Genomic DNA, 23782 nt, shown 5'->3' with positions numbered 1-23782 from the left:
TTTTGCTTCTTAATAGGAAGATCTTCCCCACCCATTAGTGGGCCTGGGAAGATTTGTAGGAAGGCCCACACCTTTTGTTAATGAGGCACTGGTTCCCAAGGGTTGTGATGCCCCTTGGCTCTGAAAAAATGTATAAGTAGTCTGAGGTGGGGTTTTACTTTGGGGCTAACTCACTGGAAGTGTTTGTTTGGCCAGAGGAGACTCTGGGCAGCCGCTAAAGAAAACCCAGATAGATGTTGGTGCTTCTCTCTCTGGTAACTATGTATGTATGGTCAGATAGTTGCATCTGTCTATTGCTCTATGATGAACGTATTGCTTATGTCAGGCAGCCCTGTCTGTATTTCTCTACATTTCCTCTGAAGTTCGGGATGCTTACTTTTTCCCTTGAACTAAGTGAATGACACATGTGCTTGATTAAAGTGATTGTTGACCCCTCAAAAGTTGTTTTTCCTTTTAGAAAAGCAGATCTAAGAACCTGTGCAGCAAGGCCTCCTCTGTCTGTCCAGGTGCTTGCTTTTATATCTGTATGACCTTAGGCAAATCATTTAACAACCTTCTGCTTCAGTTTTCTTATCTGTAAAATGAGGGGGGTCTCACTGGATGATCTCACCTAGTGAGCTCTGTGTCTATGATCTTTTTTCCTACCCTTGAGGCAGCTAGATGGCACAGTGGATAGAGCCCTGAACCTGATGTTAGGAAGACGTGAGTTCAAGCCCAGTACAAATACTAATTAGCTGTGATGGTCATGTACAAATCATTTCAGATCTCTCACCCTCAGTTTCCTCTTCTTTAAAATAGGGATAATAAAGGTACTTCCTCCCAGGGTTGTTGGGATTAGATGAGCTAACATAGCTAAAATGCATGGCAAACCTGAAAGTACTATATGAATGCCATTATTATTATCAATAACATTACTTTCCCACCTCTGCCTTTTCTTGAATCCTTTCCCTATTCCTGGAACACCCTTCCAATTCCCTATTTTGTTTGTTTAAATCCTACCCATCCTTGAAAGCTCTTCATAAATGCTTTCTTCTTCATGATTTCTTATGTGATGTCCCTGGATCATCTCTTTCTTCCTCATACTTCTCCTAGCACTGTGCACACCTCTCATACAACTCAAATACATGTAGTTTTGTGATCTCATCAATGTGGATGCTCCCTTCAGTGACACAAATGAAAATCCACCCATGCCTGCCCACCCTTTATCACTCTTGTTCATGTTCTCCCATAAATTACCACAGGCAGTCCCTATAATCTGCTAGGATTTCCTTAATGGCTTTAGTTCCCAACCTTCTCACCAGTCACCATACTGCTTAGACAAGAAATCAAACCCCAGAAGACTTCATCCTTGGGACTCCTGCAATACAGCCTTGTTCTCCTGATTGGTGACTGTCTAAGTCACCTGCTATATTTAGATCTAGTTCTCTCTGGCTAGGCTACTATATGCTACCTACTCATCACACTTCCACTTCCATTTTTGGAACCATAGTTATATCAATTTTGTTATTGCTTCTGGACATCTCTATTTGTCATACCCATAACTTTCCAAATCAAAATGTTCTTTATTGGCCACCACTCTTCTCTATGTGCTCTTCCCCCCTTTTAGAATATAAGCACTTTGAGGGCAGGGACTCTCTCAGCTTTGCTTTTGTCTTTCCTGTGCTTAGCACAGTGTTTGGCATTTGCTTCTGTAGTTAATAAATCCTGTGTCATTCATTCAGTCTTCTGGTAATTCAAGATTCCAGTAAAGCTTGACCGATCATCCTTCACTCTCATCATGTGACCAGCTCTTCTTTTTCCATTTCACTGATAACATTTTTTTTTTACTCCATTTCTTCTTTGACATCCCTCATTGGTTATATGTTGCAGTCAGCTTACACCAACCATTTGCCTCTCCATTACTCTGTGCATTACTGGGCAACTATTCTATTCACGAAAAAAGCGGGGGTCGACACATTTTAAAAGGTAGATTTTAAAATCTCTAAATTGTCAACACAGAAAACTGAAAGATCATCAAAGTTCCTTAAGGGCAGGGCCTTTCATTTGTATCTTCCTGGCTTACCACATGCCTGGTATGTCTGAATGCCAGACTGATCAGGTCTAGTTTAGAAACTAGAACCTTGACAAGTTGCTTTTAAAGCTCTTGATAACCTAGCCCAATCCTACCTTTCCATGCTTCTTATATCTCACTTCCCTGCACATGATCTGAGATCCCCCATCTCCTGACTCAGGCATTCTCACAGGTTGTCTCCTATACCTGGAACACTCTCCCTCCTCAACTCTGCCTCCTGACTTGTGACTTCTCTGTTTTCTTTCAAGTCTCAACTAAAATCCCCTCTTCTACAAGAAGACTTTACTGATCCCCCTTAATTCTAATGTCTTCCTTTGGAGATTATCTCTAGTTTATATTGTATATATCTTTTTTGTGTGTAGTTGTTGGTACTTTATCTCCCCTATTAGACCGTGAGTCCCTTATGAATTGGGAACGTCTTTTGCCTTTCTTTGTATCCCAGTGCCTAACACATCGACTAGACTTGTTACATGTACAAAATTATTTGCAGGTTAGACTGTGAGCTCCTCATGAGCAGGGACTGGTTTGGGGGGCTTTTTTGGTGTGTGTAGACAGGGAAAGTTACAGGGTACCTTTCTTTGCATTCCTAGTGCTTAAGTGCACCTAGCACATAGTAGGTGCTACTCAACTTGACTTAGGGGACAGAGACTAGGTATTTAGGGACAAAGGAATACAGAAAAGAGAGAGAGACCCCATTGATTTGCACTCAATTTCCTAAATATACATGAAGTCCCTTCAGGGAACAATATGTATTGAGCAACCAGCCCCAGGTGAAAGAGGACTGAGCAGAGCAATTTCTGGATCAAACCAGAACTGGTGCCAAGAAGTAGGAGCAAAGGAGAAAGTCATGATGTGGAAGATCAAACACACACTGGTACTGTGAATTCTATAGACTTTAATTCCCAAGAGAGAATGGGGGGCAGATCAGTTCCATGTTGGCCCTGAGTGCTTTCCACACAGGTTCCATATATAACTCACATATTTTGCCCACTGAAATATGAGTGTATTTCCTCTTGTTCACTCCTTACAGAATATGCAGAGGAACTCATTACTGTATTCTTTGTCAAAATAGCTCACACATACAACTTATCAAAGCGCTACTTAGCTTTCTCTTCAGTCTGGAGAATTCTACTCCCCATATCCTGCTGCCAAAGGGTCATCAACATTTACTTAGTCTTTGGTACTAACTTTGCCTTACCAGATATACATCAGAATGAAAGTGTGCTTCCTCATCTGGGGGGTTCGGAATAGGTCACTGAAGGAAGGAGTCAGCTTTTCTGTGTCATCATCTTCTTCAAGAGAGAGGGTCTAGGAAAGAGACATATCAGCAGCTTGGGAATAGAAAGCACAAGATCATGTGGTAGAGGGCTTAGGTGTGGGGCAAGTTTCAAACCTTTCTCTGATTGGCCAATGGACCTTTACTCCACCAGGAAAATGCTCCAAGTTATCCACCCTGGGAGGTCAGTGCAACACATGACTGCTACTCAATAGGAAATATAATTATTGCCTTTGGAAATTTCAAGGCAAGAACACAATATGAAGCAAACCTACACAACACAATCAATTATAGCTTTATACTTCTAGGCCCATCACCTCCTTTGTCCCTATTTCTATTACCTTGAGATTGGAGGCAGCTGGGTGGTTCAGAGGATAGAGTGGTGGGCCTGGAGTCAGGAAGACCAGAAGTCAAATCCTGCTTCATACACTTACTAGCTGAGTGACCCTGGGCAAGTCAATTAACCTCTGTTAACACAATTAACCCCTGGATCAGTAAATGGCAAACCACTCCAGTATCTTCGTCACAAAAACCCCATGGACAATGGGGACCATGGGTTCATGAAGAATCAGACACAACTGAACAATTACCTTGATATTAGCAGGAAGCTGTTTCCCATTCTTTTGAGCAATGAGGTCCATTATCTTTATTGCTTTGGCACTTTTCTTCTGTGATAACAGCCACCGAGGAGATTCGGGCACACACCTGTAGTTATAATCAATGATCAATTAAAAGTAATAATAGCTTTTTTTCAGAGGGAAGAAAGGAAATAGGCCTGTGATTTCATTGTTGTGGGGAACTGCTATTGAAGAAATTCTCTTTATCAATGCAAATCCATAGCTGCTCTGCAACTTACAGTCTTATATCAAGGGTTTCTACACCTTTTTTTTTTTTTGTCAAGAACCCATGTGGCAATCTTTGAACCCTTTCTCAGAATAATTGAAGGAAATGCTGAAGTTCATTTAGATGTCAGTGAAAATAAAGACGTAATTTTTTAAACTATCCAGCTTCACAGACCCCCTGAAATCTATCCATGGTGGGTCCTTGCCTTCCAAGTTAAGACCCCTGTCTTAGAGAATCATCTCAGGCATCAAGAGATTAGTTGATTTGCTTAGGGTCACTGGACCAGAATTCCAGAGGCACACAGTATAATAACCTATATTGCTATTATATAGAGTGAGTGCACCTGAGACCCTAAGAGAACTCCACTGAGCAAGCATTTATTAGGGACTTAATCTGTGGAAAGATAAAGATGAAAGACGATACCCTCCGTGGACTCAAAACTCTGATAATCTAAAGGAGGGGAGTATGACTAGAACACAAATAAAATAGGATATAACCTAGAATGGGATGGAGACAAAGGAGACCCCCTCAAACTAGATATATCCCATAGGAGGGAAGGAGGAAGGGAATAAATATTTCTATAATGCTTACTATATGCTGTGCTAAGTACTTTCTGCAAATATTATCTCCTTGGATTCTTATAACAACCCTGTCAGACAGATGCTAGAATATTAACTCCTCAGGGGTAGAGCTTCATTCATTTTTGTCTTTGGGTCTGTAGAACGATATCTGGAACACCTAGAATAATGATTAGAATACTATCCCTAGAACATAGTAAGTGTTTTTAAACTGTGAGATGAATTAAATCGAATTAAGAATAAAGAAGATACCAAGGTATTATTACCTCCTGGTCAAGAGGCAGTTTGGCATAATGCATAGAGCTCTGAACATGGAATTAGGAAGACTTGAGTTCAGATTTCACTTCAGACACAAATTGTGTGTCCTCAGTTATATCCCTCTGTGGGCTGCACCACCCTCCTCTGTAAAAGGAAAGGTCTAACTCTAATGTCCCTTCTAGCTCTCAATCTATGATGCTCTGACAAACCAGATTTGAGAAGCGAGGGAGTGGAGTCGTATAGAGGCAGACAATGAGTGGAGGAATAGACAGTATTCTTTCCAGGAGTTTCACAAGAATTATGAAACTTCAGAATTGAAAGAGACACAGGAACAGTTATCCCTCCTCCATCACCTGTAAGCGATATTAGGAAGTCTCTACCTGACAACAATCCCAACTGTTGTCTGTCAATTTCACCCACTGGGCCTTGTTCTGCCTTCAAGACCCAATAGAACAAGTATAGTCCTCTTCTCTTAAAATACGTGATTCTAGCCTATCTCCCCTACCTCTTTTCCAGGCAAAACCACCATTTCCTTCAATAGGTCCTCATGTGCCATGAAGCCAAAGCACTTTCACCCTCCTGGTTACTTTCCTCCAGTTTATCAGTTTCCTTCCTAAAATGTGGGACCCAGAACTATACAAAACACTCCAGGTGTGCCAGATAGGGGGAAGAGTGGAACAGGACAATGATCTCCGAGGCAGTGGAGCAGAAGGAGGGAGAAGAGGTAAGAGCTTGAGCCTATCAATGGGTCAAAGAAAGGGCTTTTTTTTTTAAGCATCTAGAGTGGCATGGGGGGAAAAGAGAGAAACAAAGATAGAAACAGAGAGGGAGGGAAGAGAGAGAGGAAGAGAGAGAGAGAGAGAGAGAGAGAGAGAGAGAGAGAGAGAGAGAGAGAGAGAGAGAGAGAGAGAATTCCCATGGATTATGCCCAAATCAAAGTTATATCACTTCAGTACATTCCCAACCTCTCCCCCTGACCTCGCTGGCTCTGAATTGTTCAAATAAAGTGCAGATGTTAGTCTATTATAATCATTTACCAGCTTTGGTTTGGTCTTAGGCTTCTTGCCAGGAAAAACAATACATATCCTTTCTTAACCTTTTTCCTTTAATCTTTTATTTAGGGAGAATCTGCTGGGTGGCTCAGAGCACTGGACCTAGAGTCAGAAAGACCTGAGTTCAAATTTATCCTTCAACACTTACTAGCTGAGCGACCCTGAGCAACTCACTTAAACCTGTTTGCCTCAGTTTCCTCATCTGTAAAATGAGCTGGAGAAGGAAATGATAAACCATGCCAGTATCTGTGCCAAGAAAGTCCCAAATGGAGTCACAAATAATAGGACACAACTGGACAACAACAAGAGTTTGCATTGTATCCTATATTCAATAGGCAGTCCTTGGAGTTTATTCAGCCTAGGGAGCAACATGGCCAGAATGGTCCTTTAGGAGAATCATTTTGGCAGCTGTGTCGATGATGTCTTGGAGAAGGTAGACTTAAGGAAAGCATACCGTTCTGGAAGCCATTGAACTGGTCCTGGAGAGACATGTGAGAGCCTAAACTAGGGTTGTGTCTGCATGAGTAGAGAGAAAGGGATAAATGTAAGAAATATTGTGGAGGTACAAAGACCAAGGCTTGGTGCTGGTCTCTTATCAGTATTTGGTTCGTGTATCATTGGCCCCTGATTAGATATGTGAAGTGAGAGTGAAGAGTTAAAGATGGCTCCAGAATTATGAACTTTGGTGAAGGAAGGAGAGTTCTTCCCTTGAAAGAAATAGCCAAGGGTAGTGGAGGTATAGGTTTGTGGGAAAGGACAATGAAGATCCTAACTCATCTATGCCTGTTCATCCTGGGTGAGTTGCTTTATTGGCATTGAAAATGAAAAGGAGGAAGGTGGTACTTACCAGTAATAGAGCAAAAAGAGGAAGGTTGGGACAGTAACAGTCAGCTGTAGCCATCGCCAATGAGGAATAACATAAGCAATTCCTGAGAGTATCACAAGGCCAACTGTAAAATTCATCTGGAAGAGAATACCCACTGTTCTTCTGTATGCTGCGCCAACAAATTCTGTGACTAAAATAGAGACACTTTGTTGTTGTTCAGTCATTTCCAGTCAGGTCCAACTCTTTATGATTCCATTTGGCATTTTCTTGGTAAATATATGGGAGTAGATTGCCATTTCCTTCTCTAGCTCATTTTACACATGAAGAAACTGAGACAAACTGGGTTAAATGACTTGCCCAGGGTCACACAGCCTGTAAATGTCTGAGGTTGGATTTGAATTCAGGTTTTCCTGACTCCAGGTCCAGTACTCTATCCACTGTGCCATCTAGCTGCCTGCAAACACTAATGGTCATATATAATCAAGAAGACAATATTAGACCCTCTGCTTTCAGAAGCCTTGGGCTTCTGGAATCTTTTTTTTTATTATTTCCTCAAAGTAAGATCATAATTAGATCACCTCCTCCTAGGAAGCCTGAAATTTCCCTGACTGTCAAGATGCCAAACTGAATTTGCAGGAGGTAGCAGACCCCTGTACCTCCTTTCCTAGAAAAGTACACAAAGCATGGATTATCTCTCATCCTTTGCCGCCTAGAAAATGATTCATGTCTGCTACTGTCAACCAGCCTTGGACTGAAGCTAGAAAAATTGAATCTGCTTTGTTTCCCTTCCCCAAAGCCTTGCTGAGTTTGAGAGTAACTATGGTGCAGTGGCTACAGGGGTAGGAGAGCTAGTTGGTACAATGGATAGAGTACTGGGCCTGGGTTCAGGAAGACCTCAGTTCAAATCCAGCCTCAGATACTAACTGTGTGATCCTGGGCAAGTCACTTAACCCTGTTTGCCTCCATTTCCTCATCTGTAAAATGATCTAGAAAAGGAAATGGTGAACCACACCAGTAGCTTTGCCAAGAAAACCTCAAATGGTGTCACAAAGAATCAGACGTAACTGAAAACGACTGAATGAGAACAAATAGCACATTGGGCAGAGTACTGAATTTTCCAAATTCATCTCCTATCATTTACTGCCTATGTGACTTTGGGCAAGTTACTGAACCTCCCTGGGCCTCAGTTTCCTCATGGGTAAAATGAAGGCACGGGACTTGATAGTCTCTAAAATCCTTTCCAAATTTAAATCTAAAGTCCTATAAAATCTTGTGACTTGGGGGTTTCCCTCTCAATTTTTAAAAGAAACTTGAAAAGTATTATTTTATAGTATTCCTCAGATATTTATCCATTCCTCAGTTTTTAGTTGTTGGTTGTGGGGTTTTCTAAAAACTTTAAAAACTTCTTTAATAACATTCCTTCCCTTTATCTTCTCCCATGTCCTGTCCCCAAATACTGTAAAGATGCACAGAGGTTAAGTGATTTACCCAGGGCCACACAGAGAGTATGTGTGTGAAGCTGGATTGAAGCTCAGGTCTTTTCCAGTATTCATCTTAACCCCACCCCTCAGACTGTACTAAGCAGGAGCTCTTTCAGCATCCCTCACCAAGATCAGAAACAATAATCTCTCTGGCCTGCTCCCAAAGTTATCTTATCCTATAATTACTGTCCTGATTGGAGCTGATAGAACCATCAATAATTACTCAAGATGTATCCAGAGGCCCAGCTCCCCTTGCTGACCAGTCCTTGAAGCAAACGAAAAATGAGCATCGATGCATAGTTGGGTGAGATGGCCATGAGGACTCCAGAGAGAGAATTGATGAAGACTGTAATTAAGAGACATACTTTGCGACCAAATCTGTGGATGAAATAAGCACAATAATGAGATCAAGATCAAGAAAAAAGATTTTTGAAAATTCAAGCAAGGGCAATATGACAGACCACAACAGAATGTATGAACAGAGTTGAGGACTGCTCAGCTCTATGGGATTTTGTGGCTTTATCTAGAAAAGGTGCATTAAGCTCATTGAGAAAAACATTGGTTTGCTCTGATCTCAGTAGCATTCAGCCCATCGACAAGGTACATAAACAAAACTGTATTGAAAAGAGGACAGAACTTGGGATTGCCATTAGAATCCTAGATCTGCTAGTCACTGCTATGCATGAAACCACTAAAATCAGTAAGATATATGTGATGCATATTTTTGATATATTGATATACGATATATAAATATATGTATATATAGTGATATACACATGTATGTATATATACACATGTGCATATATATATACATGTGTACATCTATACATGTCCCATCCTCACCTGGAAGAAACCAGGAATGCATTTTAGTTAGTTTTTCTATGACTGCCATGAACCCAGGTGACTGGGGCACAAGAAGTGACCTGGGGGATTTTTTTTCTTGTTCACTTCTGTGATATTTACATACATATTATCTGCCCCATTAGATTATAAGCTCCTTGAGGGCAAGGACTGTCTTTTCGTATCCTTAGATCTTAGCACAGAGATGGGGACAAGAGTCTCCCAGAATGAGGTTGTGGCCTATGCCAGGGCAGGGGTGGGCATCCAAACCAAAGTGGTATTATGGAGAGAGTCCTGAACTCAGAAGTTTGTTTGTTGTTCAGTCAGTTTTCAATCATATCTGATTCTTCATGATCCCAGTTGGGGTTTTCTTGGCTTGCCCTTTCCTTCTCCATTTCCTTATTTTACAGATGAGGAAGCTGAGGCAAACAGGGTTAAATGACTTGCCCAAGGTCACACAGCTACTAAGTGTCTGAGGCCAGATTTGAACTCAGGAAGAAGAGTCTTCCTGACTTCAGGCCCTGCATGCTATCCACTACAGCACCACCTAGCTGTCTCTGTGTTCAAATATTCTGTGTCACTTACTACCTATGTGTTCTTGGGTATGTCATATATCATCTCTTAGCCTCAATTTCCTCATTTGTAAAATAAAGAGATCAGACTAGATGACCTTGTAAGATACCTTTCAACTCTAGATCTATGATCCTATAATCCATGAGATCACAGACCCATTGAACTGATGAAGAAATATTGATTGGAAAGCAGGTAATAAAAGGGGTCAAGGTCTTTGCTTATGAAAAGGGATAGGAACAGGACTCATGATTTCCCTCATAAGAAAATTACTTCTACAGATACAGATCATCACCTTCTCTTTAATTCACGTTCTTAAAGAGTTGCATAGGATATTGAGAGGTTAAGTTATTTGACCAGAATCATACAACCAATACATGCCAGAGATGGGACTTGAAGCCAGGGCTTCCTGGATACAAGACCAGCTCTCTATCCATCACACCATATTGCGTCTCACGATAAGTCAGGTTTGCCTTCCTGACAGTGTTGTCAATTGCAGTGGTGAATTTGAAAGTAGAGGGGTATAGTCTGAAATGTGATCTTTTTAATCTTATCCTAAGTAGGCAACTACCTGGCACAGTGGATAGAGCAGTGGACCTGGAGTCAGGAAGATCTGAATTCAAATGTTAACTTGGATATCTATATAATTATCTATAATGTATAACATACATTGTATAATTACATATGTTATATATTGTATAAACATATATTACATATAAGATATAATATGTAAAATATATAATATATTATATAAATAATTTATAATTATAATAGTGTAATAATTATATATTATGATACATTATATAAATATATTATATAATATCATTTACTTACTAGTGGTATGACCCTGGGCAAGTCACTTAATACATCTACCTCAGGTTTTTCATACGTAAAGTGGGAATAATAATAGTATGTACCTCTAAGAAGTATAGTGAGGATCTAATAAAATAATATTTTGGGTTTTTAAAAACCTTATCCTAAATGAAATTGTTTTTAATTATATCTTCTGGTGCACGAATATTTCATATCATTCAAGTCCCAAGCCTGAATCACCAAAGTGATCTGAGTAATCCCTAGTCTAGAATAAAAGCCCTTCATTAACTATGAGGCACTATTTTATAAAATATCAAGATGGTAATGATATCAGAGCCTAATTCTGCGGACTTCAAATCCATTATTTTTTTTTTCCAATACTCCATCAACTCCACTATTTCTGCTTAAAACATAGTAGCCACAAATCCTTGAATTCAGGGACTATGTCAAATTTCTTGTGCATTTCTTCACAGCATCTAGTATGACTGTATGAAGCAGATATTTCTTTAACTGAATTAGGAAACTGAAACATCTACGTACCTGTCTGCAACATAACCAGTTCCCAGCGAGCCAAGAAAGAATCCCACATTTACACAGGATTGGAACAAGTCCAGTTTCCAGGAATCTGCACACACCAGATTAAACTGAGGAGACAAACCATTGTTAGAAGAAATACAATTCCAAAGAAATGAAAACCATTTTGTAACCCAGGGCTCACACAAAGCCATCTTGTTATACATCATTTGTGCATATCTTGTGGGCTCCATTCTTATCTTTATCTTCTCTTTTTGTTACTAGATTTTGTTGTTGTCAATATTATAAAATGTTTCTTTAAGATTTCTCTGCTCCAACTATTCTGTAGAGCAATTTGGAACTATGCCCAAAGGGCAATAAAATCATGCATATTCTTTGACCTAGAAATACCATTACTAACCCAAAAGAGTTTTAATAAAAGGAAAAGGACCTATATGCATAAAAATATTTATAGCAGCTCTTTTCTGGGGGCATAGAATAGGAAATTGAAGGGATGCCCATAAATCGGGGAATGGCTGAACAAAGTGTGGGATGTGATCATGATGGAATATGATTGTGCTAAAAAGAAGTGATGAGCAAGATGCTCTCAAAAACACCTGGAAAGACTTACATGAGCTAATGCAAAGTGAAATGTACTGTGTACAAAGCAACAGCAATGACTAAGATATTCTCAGCAAAGCAAGATCCACAACAATTCTGAAGGACTTATGATGAAAAACGCTACCCATTCTCAGAGAAAGAACTGATGGTGTCTGAATCCAGATTGAAGATTACTTTTTTTACTTTCTTTATTTTTCTTGTTGTTGGATTGTTGGGGATTTTTTTTTTTTTTGGCCTATATTTTCTTTCACAACATGACTTCTATGTTTTACATGACTACACAAATATAATTTATATTGAATTGCCTGCCTTCTCAAACGTGGGGGGAGGAAGGGAGAGAATTTGGAATTCAAGGTTTTAAAATCGGATGTTAAATTGTTTTTTACATGTGACTGGGGGAAAATAAAATGCTACATAAATTTTTAAAATTTTGTTTAAAGAATTTCTCTGCTTCCGGCATATATGACATCTTACATTTGCCAGACAATATTTTCCACAAGATTTTGAATTGGAAGGAATCTTTAGCTATCCTCTAACCTAACCCCGTTATTTTACAGACAAAGAAATTAAGCCTTAGGAAAGCAAAGAGACCTTCCCAGGATGACATAACTAGTAAGTAAACTAAGGTCCTCTGACTCTAAATCCATTGACCTTTTGACTATGTCATGTCACTTATCATGAAGGAAGCACTTTATTTTCCAAACGTGTTATCAGAGATGGAAGGACATGGTGTCCTTATTAGAAGAAGCAACAATAAATTTGGAACAAGAACAAGATTTAAGAGAAAAGCAGAAAATCAGAAATTGCCCTGATTATATCTGTTACACAATTGGCCTTGGCATTTGATGTCCTCAGCACCTGGTGGTGTTTTCCATCCTTATCTTCACAATCTCTAGTTTCCTTTAAACTCAGTTCAAGTCCCACCTTTTGCATGAGGCCTTTCTTGATCCTTCTTAGCTATTAGTACCTTCCCACCCCTACTCTATGTTATCTTATATTTGTTTTGAATGTGTTTCATATGTATGTATGTATATGTATATATCTATATATACATATACATATATACAGATATGTATGCATGCATTTAGTGTTCCATTTAGGCTATCTCTCAACTTAAATTACAGGATGTGTCCCAAAGGATAGGGAAGATTGTGTTGAGTGACTGTCTCAAAGTTTAAGATGAGTTTGCATTTCTAACACTACAGTTCATGAGCCCCAACCCATACACTTACCTCTAATAGTCAGTTAGTAGAAAGAATTAGTTCAAAGCAAAGACATTTATTGACACGGCTTTATAAGGACAATAAGGACAAAGCAACAAATCACCACCACCACTTCTAATAAAACTGTGGATTAGCACTCTCTCACAACTACACATAGAATCATTGGAAACAGTGGGTACAAATATGGTGAATACTAGTAGAAACACACATGGCAACCACATGTGACCAAGGTAACTCAAAGGCACCATAGGGAACCAATGTCCTTTCCCTTTTCATGATATGCCCATACATCTCCTCCTGATACAGTGTCTCTAATGACATACCACTCTGTAAGACTTTATGGACCCATTCATTTACAAGCTCAACTCTTTTCTCAACTCACAGTTCAGTTGAGGCATATTCCTCAGAGCTATCACTTTATTTAACTCATGAACCTTTTCCTTGCTAAGTACATAGACTGCCACTGCGTGAGTAGACCTGCTGCATGATGTCATGACTGATCTGGAGAGTAATTTGGAACTATGCTAAAGGGCTATAAAACTGTGCATACTCTTTGATCCAGCAATACCACTATGAGGTCTGCATCGCCTAGAGATCATAAAAATGGGAAAAGAACCCACATTTACAAAAATATTTATAGAAGCTCTTTTTGTGGTGGCTAAGAATTGGAAGTTGAGGACATGCTCATCAATTGGGGAATGGCTGAACAAGTTGTAGTATATGAATGTAAGGTAATATTATTGTTCCATAAGAAATGATAAGCAGACGAATCTCAGAAAAACCTGCAGAGACTTACATGAACTGATGCTGAGGGAAGTGAGCAAAACTAGGAAAACATTGTACACGGTAATAGCAATATTGTACAAAGATCAACTTTGATAGACTTGGCTCTTCTCAGCAATGCAATGGCTAATTATGTACAAAGACAATTCCAAAAGACTCATGGTGGAAAATGCTATCCACATCCAGAGAAAGAACTATGGAGTCTGAATGTGATTGAAGCATTCTATTTTCACCTTTGTTTTGTTTTTTCTTTCTTGTGATTTTTCTTTTTTGCTCTGATTCTTCTTTCACAACATGACTAATATGGAAATGTGTTTAATACATGTATAGCCCATATCAGATTTCTTGCTGTTTTGGGGAGGGGGGAGGGAGGAAGAGAGGGAAGAAAAAAATTGGAACTCAAAATCTTATATTGTGAATGTTGAAAACTACCTTTACATGTAATTGGAAAAATAAATAAAATACTATTAATTGCAAGAAAAAAAAAGATGTTATGACTGAAGTGGGAAGAATGGAAGATAGAGAAAGTGCTTCCCACCAGAGAGGCAAGGAATTTTCCTTTCCAAAGCAGAATTCTTAATTTATATCTAGCTGACTGTCTTTTGCTGCCAGAGGTTATGCTTCTCAGAGAAGTGTCATGCCTCAACTGAAAATTGAGAAAGCATGAATTATTTTCCAAAGGGCCAATAGCAGTGTGACCTATCTTTAACCAACCAATGGTTAGCTGCCCTCTAATTCTATTTTGTCTTAGAAAACTTCATATCTCGCAAGAATAACAAAGCATAAGGTTTCATTTACACTAATTTATGCTTCATTTAAACAAATATCTTTGCTTCCTCTATTAGCTGTGCCCTATTTTAAAATATTTTGTCAAATGGGTTGAGGTATTGAAAGAGAATCAATTTGACCAAGGCTATTCTGATCAACTCTTTCCACACATACAATATGAGTACCTTTCAGTTAAAATATAGCTTAGCCCAAAGTTGGACACTGGATGTCTTTTTGAGACTGACTGTCAAAGCCAGAACAACAGTGTAAAAAATTATGAAATGACCCAACCTCACTTAGCACTCTCATTTCCATCTCTCTGCTCTAATTATGATTTATTATTGTAATAGCCAAGTTTATATCTCTTCTGTACCCTCCAGGACAGAAACAGTATCTTATCTAAACTCTATCCTCCCTCATCAGCATGGCATAGTGCTCTGGATACGATGGGTATTTAATGAATTTATTCAATTATCTAAATTTGAAAATTAATCTGTTTACACATGTATGGGTTTATCCTCATATCAGTCTTTACCAAAAGCAGGAAAGCATTAAGGGTTACTCAAAACCAATCAAAATAGTTCCAAGCTTTGGAAGAGCAGTCTAAGAGCTACAAAGCTAAAGATAAGTGAAACAAATCAATCAGAGAACCTCATTAAAATTACTTAAGAATAGGAGTTGAGAAGTGGACTCAGTTGAAATGTAGAGAAAGATGCTATAAACTAACCTGCACTTGGACAATGGAGTACTTATTCCCTCTGCAATATTTACCAGGATTTCAACATGTTCTTCTTATCTTTAAAGAACCAGAACCTATCTCTGTTTGCTTTCATCTCCCCTGAGTTCTTTTAATCTACTTTTTATTATAGTCATTTATGTTCAAGTTTTATCCACTTGACTAAATTATAACAACCAACGAGCATTTATTAAATGCCTCTAGGCCAGGTATTGAGCTTGGTGCTACGAACACAAAGACATACAGTAAAGAGTTCCTGCTCCCAATGCCCTTACATTCTACCAGGATACAGAACACTTCCACATATCAATATAAATAAGCCAAGTGTGAAACAAATACAAAGTAACCGGGGTGGGAGGCAGGGTTTACAGAGTTAGGAAGGCAGTAGCAGTTGGGAAGATATAGGATAGCCTTATGCATAAGGTGACATGAACTGAATGCCAGAAGAAGCCAGGGGCTCCAAGAGGCAGAAGTGAAGATGGAGAACATTGCAGACACAGATGGCAGCCTGTACAAAGTCAGGAGATGAAGAGCTATATGTGATATGGGAAAGAGAGTACTGCATAAGATTGAAAGGTAGGTCAGAAAGATGTTTAGAGGATTTTAAAAACCAAATAGAAGATTATATGGAGACTATCCCAAGATTTCTAGTGCAGATTAAAGCTTCATTTAAAGCTAGTAAAGCTTTAACCTGTGCTAGAAATTTTGGGAAACATGATATTTGATGCTACAAGCAATAGGGAGTCACTGGTGTTTATTGTCACTGGAGTGACATGGTTAGAATGATGATTTACAAAAATTAGTTTGGCAGTTATCTAAAGGGTGAATTGGAGGAGGGAGATTGAAGGCAGAAAGACAAAGTAGGAGACTCTTGTAATAGTCTAGGTGAGAGGTAATATGGGACCAGACTAGGACAGCTACTGGGTGAACAGAGTAAAAAGTATGTATTTAAAGGAATGTTGTGGAGATTGAAAGGGCAAGTCATATCAATTACTCAGCAGCACAGGAGCAAAAAGGCAGATTGCAGGAATAACCTAAGGCTGGGATTTAGTAAATCATGAACCACAATAGGACAAGGAAGCAAGAGATTTGAGAGTAGAGGGTGGCATTGAGCTGAGATAATTAACCAACTATTACTCTGTTGACAGTGAAGATTGGGAAGGGAGGAGAGAGTAGCCAGAACAGGGATGATGGTGTTTTATTTATAATTGACTCTTTCTACACAACTCTACAATGTCTTCCATCTACTGTAGTAAGCACTTAATATTCATTGAACTGAATGAAACTAATTGAACTGAACAGTTATAATTAAATCCATAGTCATAACTGGTGTATAATCAGGAAGTGACAATTTCTAAATTCTGGCCATATGGAACATTGTTTTGTTATTGAGGAAACAAATGTGAGATGCTAGAAATCTGAAGTAGAGGCTAAGATCAAACTAGTGTTATTGGTGTTTATTCTCTTCCATAATAACTGTATCCTGGGGGGAAAAACCCACTTTCTTGCTTTCTTTTCCCATACAATTAAATAGTCAGTGGCAAGAATGGGACCTAAGTCTTGGTTCAAAGGTCTTTCCGTTAAACCATCTGCTTCTAAATGGAATAACATCTGTTTATAATTCAAAGGCTTACTGCTTATTAAAATGATAGATTAAGCCATATTGATTTACCATCATTAAGCAGTATCTGTCATATTAGCCATTATTATTCCTGAAATATTTCTCACATCAGTAACTACATTTCTTTTAAAGTATAATCCAGATAAACATCCTATCAGCTAAGACAATAATATCAGAGGCAAAGTGGAAACAGTGTTAGATTCTACTCATTTCTGGTACAGTAGCAGGAGTGCTTTCAACAGAGAAATTATGTAGGTACAGTGTTTGTAATACTTTCCCTGAGAAATAATTTTTTCAGGTTTCAAGTTGTCACAAAACTGATTCAAGTTGTGGAAAACAGTAACTATGGAAAAAGGTCAAAGAACCTAGGATTCAATAAAAGACCAGAAGGTAACCTAACCTTTATTTTCAGGGATAACATGGTAGGTGTGGGGGATGGTGTAGGTGCCGAGTGAGACTGGGGGTAAAGAAGGAAAACAGGGAACATTTGGGGAGGGATTATGGGTACCTTCCCTGTCCTTCAACCCGCCCACCCCAAGGGCTACACTTCTATTATTTCTAGTCATATTCTTAATAACAAATGATTCACTAAATAATAATGTTGTTTTCTGTCCGTATTGAGTGTGGCACTAGACATAATGATATTCAGGGGACAAATGTAGAGAGATTTGGGCTGCTGGTGGGAATAGGGCAAAGGTCACCAACTCTACCAATTCTATCTGGTCCTTTCTTTTCAGTTTTACTATTTTCCAATATCTTTTCTCCCTTTCCTTAACCAAACTGCTAGAAAAATCTGTCTACACTCACTACTTCCTCTTCCTCATCTCTCCCTCATCTTAATCTCTGTTGAATCTTTCTTCCAATTGTACTACTCAACTAAAACAATGCTCTGTAAATTTCAGGATGATCGAAAGCAAGGGCCTAGGGGCAGCTAGGTGGCACAGTGGTTAGAGCACCAGCCCTGGAGTCAGGAAGACCTGAATTCAAATTTGGCCTCAGACACTTACTAACTGCGTGACCCTGGGCAAGTCACTTAACTCTGTTTCCCTCAGTCTTCTTATCTGTAAAATGAATTAGAGCTGAACACAACTGAAAAATGATTGAACAACTAGTTAGAGATGTCAAAGTCACCCTGAGGGCAAGGTAAAACTCCCAAGGGCAAGCGGGTGGTGAACTAGATTAAAATAAACTTGGAAAATGTTTTACAAAACAAATACAGTACAGCGTAGGTAATGTTAATGTATTGTTTCCTAAGTCAGGATATTGCTGTCAGAGATCCATTTCTATATGAACTTGACCTTTCTGAACCTCCCTTCCTTCTTCCTATCTTCCTTACTTCTGTTGCACACACATCATGCTCCCAGTTACCCCATTTATAACCTGTCATACTTAGCTCTAAGTTCTAGCTTATTCTCATATAACCAATTAATTGCCAGATCTTACCAGTTCTACCTCCAAAAGATCTTTCCTATCTATCCCCTTCTCTCCATTCACCTTAGCTCAAGCTCTTCTCCCTTTTCACCAAGACTCTTAAAACATTTCCCTAATTGGTCTCCCAGACACTACTTTATCCCTTCGCCTCTCTCTAATCCATCTTCCCTGCAGCTGCCAAGAAGATATTGATAGACACATGATCGCTGGAATTCTTTGCATACATCTCAAAGGTTCTCTTTCCAAACCTCTGCCTTTTCCTACCATACCTCAAGTACCATCTTCTATAGGAAACTTTCCCCAACCTTCCCATCATCAGTGTTGTCATTTGGTTTTGCTCTTTAAAGTTAAATATGTTTTTAAGAATCCTTTTAAAACCCATTGGGAAATACTTTTCAAGTCTGAGTGTGCTGTCATCTCTCTTTCTCCTCATAGTCAATTATTGATGATCACTTGGACTCTGTTCTCAGGCAGTGGTTATTTCTCTCTGATTAGATGTTTTTCATTACCTTGAGTTCATTTCTGATGCATTGATACCCATTGGTATATTGTGTATTGTTTGTTTATTCACTGTTTATTAAAGGCTTATTGTGACATGTTTTCTAATTAAGTTAGTGCTACTAGTTCTGCTCTATCTTCAACATGGAGCAATCTCTTCGAAAAATGAGCACTGAAGCTTAAAAGGTATTGTCATGTTATAGGTACTGAGATTCAGAGAGGCCTCTCGCCTAACATAAGTGGAGAAAAATAAGACGGAGGGTATTATAAAAATGTTGTAAAGAATCCTTGGAGGATTGAAGAGTGATGAAGAGTAACAAAGTCATGTAAGGTCACTCAGGAAATGCTCTGTGAAGGACCTGAACCATTAACTCTTTCAAACATTCTTAATGAACTGACAATAGTCGCAGGAACTGGTTAGGACACTGAACTTTAAGAATCAAGTTCATATCTTCCTCAGATATTGTGACCAAGTCCCTTCATGCCCTCATGTCTGTTTCTTCATCTGCAAAATTAGGAGCTTGGACTCAAAAGCTTCTAGGATCCCTTTTGGCCCTAAATCTATGATCCTATGAACAGGTGAGGTGGCTACTTAAAGAGGAGAAGGTCTCCTGAGCAGAAAAAGCATTCTCACAAAGAAATTGAGTGATATTTCAGTCCAAAAGGGAACACTTTCATTGTAGGTAAGACCAAAACCACATCCCCTGTGCCAGTGAGACACTATGGATCCAAATTAGGGAACCTTTTTTGTGAGGCAGTTGGGGTTAACTGACTTGCCCTGGGTCATACATCTAGTGTCAGGTATCTGAGACCAGACTTGAACTCAGGTCCTCCTGAATCCAGGGCCAGCGATCTATTCACTGCATCACCTAGCTGCCCAGAGGGAACTTTTTTAGGATAGAACTGTGCTATCCAGGGGGAAGGGAAGGTGATAAATGTTTACATATTGACTACTACATGCCAGGCACTGTTCTAAGCACTTTACAAGTATTATTTCATTTGTTCATCCAGGAGAATAATCACAGGAAGCTTAAATTAACCTAGTATTAGATATGCTACAGCGTTAGAAGGACACAGAATTAGAAAAGAGAAGTAAATTAGTGGAGAGTCTTATAGGGAAGCTCTTGCCTTTGTGAAGGCTAGATAATTTGAATTATATGGCAAACATATTTGCAAAACCTAGAATCATTATATGGGGCAGCTAGGTGGTGCAATGGATAGAGTGCCTGGCCTGGAGTCAGGAAGACCTGAGTTCATATCCAGCCTCAGATATTTACTAGCTCTGAGGTAAATCACTTAACCTTGTTTGCTTCAGTTTCCTCATCTGTAAAATGAGCTGGAGAGGGAAATGGCAAACCATCCTAGTATCTTTGCCAAGAAAACCCCAAATGTGGTCATGGAGAGTCAGACACGACTGAAAAAGACTAAACAACAGTCATTATATGGTGGTGATGGTGAGACCCTTGGAAAAGCATACCCTATATTTACCAATTCTATTGTTCTGTATGAAGGAAAAAAGAAAATCCTTCTACTATAAATTGTCAATTACAAATATTAATGTAGATAGGTACAGTTGTCCCTAAGAAAATTGATATAGTTAGCAGTAAATATGCAGATACACAACTGTGATCTATAACTGCACATCACCAATCGTGACTGATGGGTATCATTGCCGCAATTAGTCAAGGTGAGGCAAATACTAACAGAGATGAAGGAACACCATAATTTTTGCAAAGAAAGGCTCAACCTTAATTGACCCAGGAATATTTTTTCAAGATGTAGAAGCAAAGAAAAGGAGTCTCCCTCTCAGAGACCTAAAAAGTTCCCTAATTTGGGTCCAAAGGAAGCCACTCTGTGGCGACGTAGTTTCTATAGGATATTTTGGACATGTAGGTCAAGAAAGGACCTTCAAACTAGTAAAAAACAGATTTTTCTGACCCAAGATCATTTGTTGTTGTTCAGTGGTTTTTCTGTTGTATCCAATTCTTTGTGACCCCATTTGGAATTGTCTTGGCAAAGATAATGGAGTAGTTTGCCATTTCCTTCCCTATCTCATTTTACAGATGAGAAACTGAGGTAAACAGGATTAAGTGACTTGCCACTTAAGTGACAGGGTCACATAGTAAGTGTCTGAGGCCAGATTTGAACTTAGGAAGGCATGGTGTTTTAACCACTACACTATCTAGCTGCCCGAGATGGTAGCAGTTGTTACTAAGAAGTGTGAAACTTCTGCCTAATTTGTACAAAGAAAAAAAATTGCCAACTTAAGCCGTACATTGGGAGAAAATAAACCACTAACAGCCTTTTGAAACATGGTTTCATCAATTTCTTATTGCTTTAAGAAAATAGTAAGAATGCTAGCCATATCTTAGTAATGCCTGATCATTTCAAAAGATGTGAAGGTTTATTAGGAGCTAGAGAGTATCTATTGTTACCAAAGTATTGTGGAAGAATTTTTTCTCAGTGTATGGAATCCCTGCCAGGATCCATTCTGATCAGGGAAAAGACTTGAGAGCAAGTTATTTAAGGAAGTGGAACCTTTGTTAGGTATCAAGAAGTCTAGAGGTACACATTCCCATACACAAGGAGGGGCAGCTAAGTGGTAAAGTGGATAGAGTTGCTGGACTTGGAGTCAGGAAGACCTGAGTTCAAATTCAGCATCAAATACTTACTAGTTGCGTGACCCTGGGAAAACCACTTAACCCAATTTGCCTCAGTTTCCTCATCTGTAAAATGAGCTCATGAAGGAAATGGCAAACCACTCCAGGGTCTTTGACAAGAAAATCCCAGATGGGGTCATAAAGAGTCAGTCACAACTGAAAATGATTGGACATACATACCCAAGGAGAACCACTCATTATGCTGAGTATTTCAACTACATGCAAGTTAGGAAATTTGAGATCAGAACAGAAATCAGTAGAGTCAACAGGTAAAACACCAGCCCTTAAGGTAATGTTTCATGTGGAGGAGTCTGTGGCTGAGTTGTCTGCTTTTCTCAGAGTTCTAAACCTGTTACCAAAGTATGCAACTGCTCTGACTCATAGAACTGGGCCAGTGCTTCATGTGGATTAAAAAATGAAAAATGAGATTTTAGAACCTTAAACTCCCTTGAAACTCAAAGTGATGAATATTAGAGTTACTGTCCAGGAGTAAATTTCCAAATGAGCAAAAAAAAATCTCAGTTCTATGCCTGAGCTGTCTGGGATTTTGAAATTTACAGCATTTATTTCCCTTTTAAAGCAATCTCCCTTTGACAAGTAGTCAAATCACATTCATGCACACAGATGCAGAAACACACACACACAAACTCGGTCCTGTGACTCGGCATGGTGCTGCAACAAGCTGAATATATATTCACTCTTACTAATCCTTATTAACAGTGAAAAGCAGTATAACTCAAGGGAAAAAATGTTAGAGTCAAGAGACCTGCTTTCCAATCTGTCTCTGACACTTAATAGTTGGCAAGTCAATAAACCTCTCTCCTAGCCTCTTTTTCCTCATCTGTAAAATGGAAACAATAACCCTTACCCTTCCAGTCTTGTTCATTGAGAGGAAAAGACCCTGAAGAGATAGAAACTGAACCTAGGATTTCATTGACATTGGGAACTTGTCTACCAATGCAGATTAAAACCTTTTCTGCAATTTTTATTCCTTAGATAGGTACACTGATTTCCTGAGTCACTTACTTAGGATTACACATTAAGTATATGTCAAAAGTGGGACTTGAACCCAGGTCTCCCTGGTTCCAAGTTCAGCTGTCTGGCCACCACACCATGCTTTTGTTGTTGTTCAATCATTTCAGTTGTGTTTGACTGTGACTCCTTTTGGGGTTTTCTTGCCACTTCCTTCTCCAGCTCACTTACAAACTGAGGCAAACAGGGTTAAGTGACTTGCCCAAGGTCACATAGCTAGTAAGTATCTGAGGCCAGATTTGAATTCAGGAAAATGAATCTTCCTGACTTCTATCTATTGTACCACCTGGCTGCCATTATACCAGGCTACCTCTCTCAAAACCAAAACTAGAAAATAGAACTCATTTTCCCCTCTATCAGGAGACCCAACCCTCCCACTGGTCCCCATATGCAGACCAGAAAAGGCATGGTGATTCTAGTTTATTACCTCAGTCACAATGGAGGATCCTGGAGTGTCGTATATCCAGCCATCCTGACAGGTGGTAAGAGGAATGTGGCTCCTGTTGCTGGTAAAATTGGCTAACGGGTCTGTGCAGCTGAGGGCTGTTTGGTTCCAGTCCACATCATATCTCCGGCACTGACTGGTATAAGCATCTCCTGGTATGCCCAGGCCTGGCACTGTGTAATTCAGCTCCTCTTCCAAACTCCAGCCACATTGCTTGCTTAGCTCTGAAACTCCAGGACTGAGGCAGCGGTGATCCGGGGTAAAGCCCAGAAAAACAATCCCCACATAGATGGGGGCAAAAAAAATTGATAGCAGACATAGAAAGCCAAAGGCTTGTTTCTGGAAGAAGTCAAATTCCCCAATGTGCTCTAAAATGTCATCTAAGGTTGGCATAATTGGATAGGGCAATACCTTTCAGGCAACTAATAAAATTCATTGCCAGATGTGCCCCAAACTGCAGAGTCTAAGTTACCAGTATCAAATAATCTATTGGTAGTTAATTCAGATTGCACCATTTCAAAGCAAGTTCAGGCATGATAAACAACCAAGTAGAAATAATCTTTCACCTCCTTGTGACTCTTTCAGGTCAAGGGAGGGGAAGTGGAAGGCTAGAGGATGACAGTAGGTTGGATTGTTTATTTTATTGAGGGGAAAAGTCAGTGAGGTAGAGACCTTAAATAACTCTGTGTCACCCAAACAACAAACGGAAAAATCAATCCTCAAATTACTTTGAGGGCTGAAGAGATTATCTATTAGGATATTTCTTTTTATTACCCAGATATACCAAAGGTCACTAATTATCAAAGCCTACCCTTGATCTAGTCACAGGCTATCTGCCATAAT

At 39.2% G+C, this 23782-nt stretch overlaps 1 protein-coding gene across 1 annotated transcript in view; it reads right to left on the bottom strand.

The window, feature by feature from the left end:
- LOC140522359 (solute carrier family 22 member 1-like) overlaps window positions 1–23545 on the bottom strand; it is a 45046-nt gene extending 21501 nt beyond the window's left edge. The window contains exons 1-6 of the mRNA XM_072637707.1: window positions 22922–23545; window positions 11149–11252; window positions 8609–8763; window positions 6926–7094; window positions 3938–4052; window positions 3270–3379 (exon numbers count right to left, since the gene is read on the bottom strand). Of these exons, the coding sequence (XP_072493808.1) occupies window positions 3270–3379; window positions 3938–4052; window positions 6926–7094; window positions 8609–8763; window positions 11149–11252; window positions 22922–23332 (1064 nt within the window). The 5' untranslated portion in view covers window positions 23333–23545. The remainder of the gene's footprint in view (window positions 1–3269; window positions 3380–3937; window positions 4053–6925; window positions 7095–8608; window positions 8764–11148; window positions 11253–22921) is intronic.
- Window positions 23546–23782: the final 237 nt, after the last annotated feature.

Source organism: Notamacropus eugenii, chromosome 2 (assembly GCF_028372415.1).
Source record: "Notamacropus eugenii isolate mMacEug1 chromosome 2, mMacEug1.pri_v2, whole genome shotgun sequence".
NCBI lineage: Eukaryota > Metazoa > Chordata > Mammalia > Diprotodontia > Macropodidae > Notamacropus > Notamacropus eugenii.
This window is presented reverse-complemented; position numbering and strand designations above follow the sequence as displayed.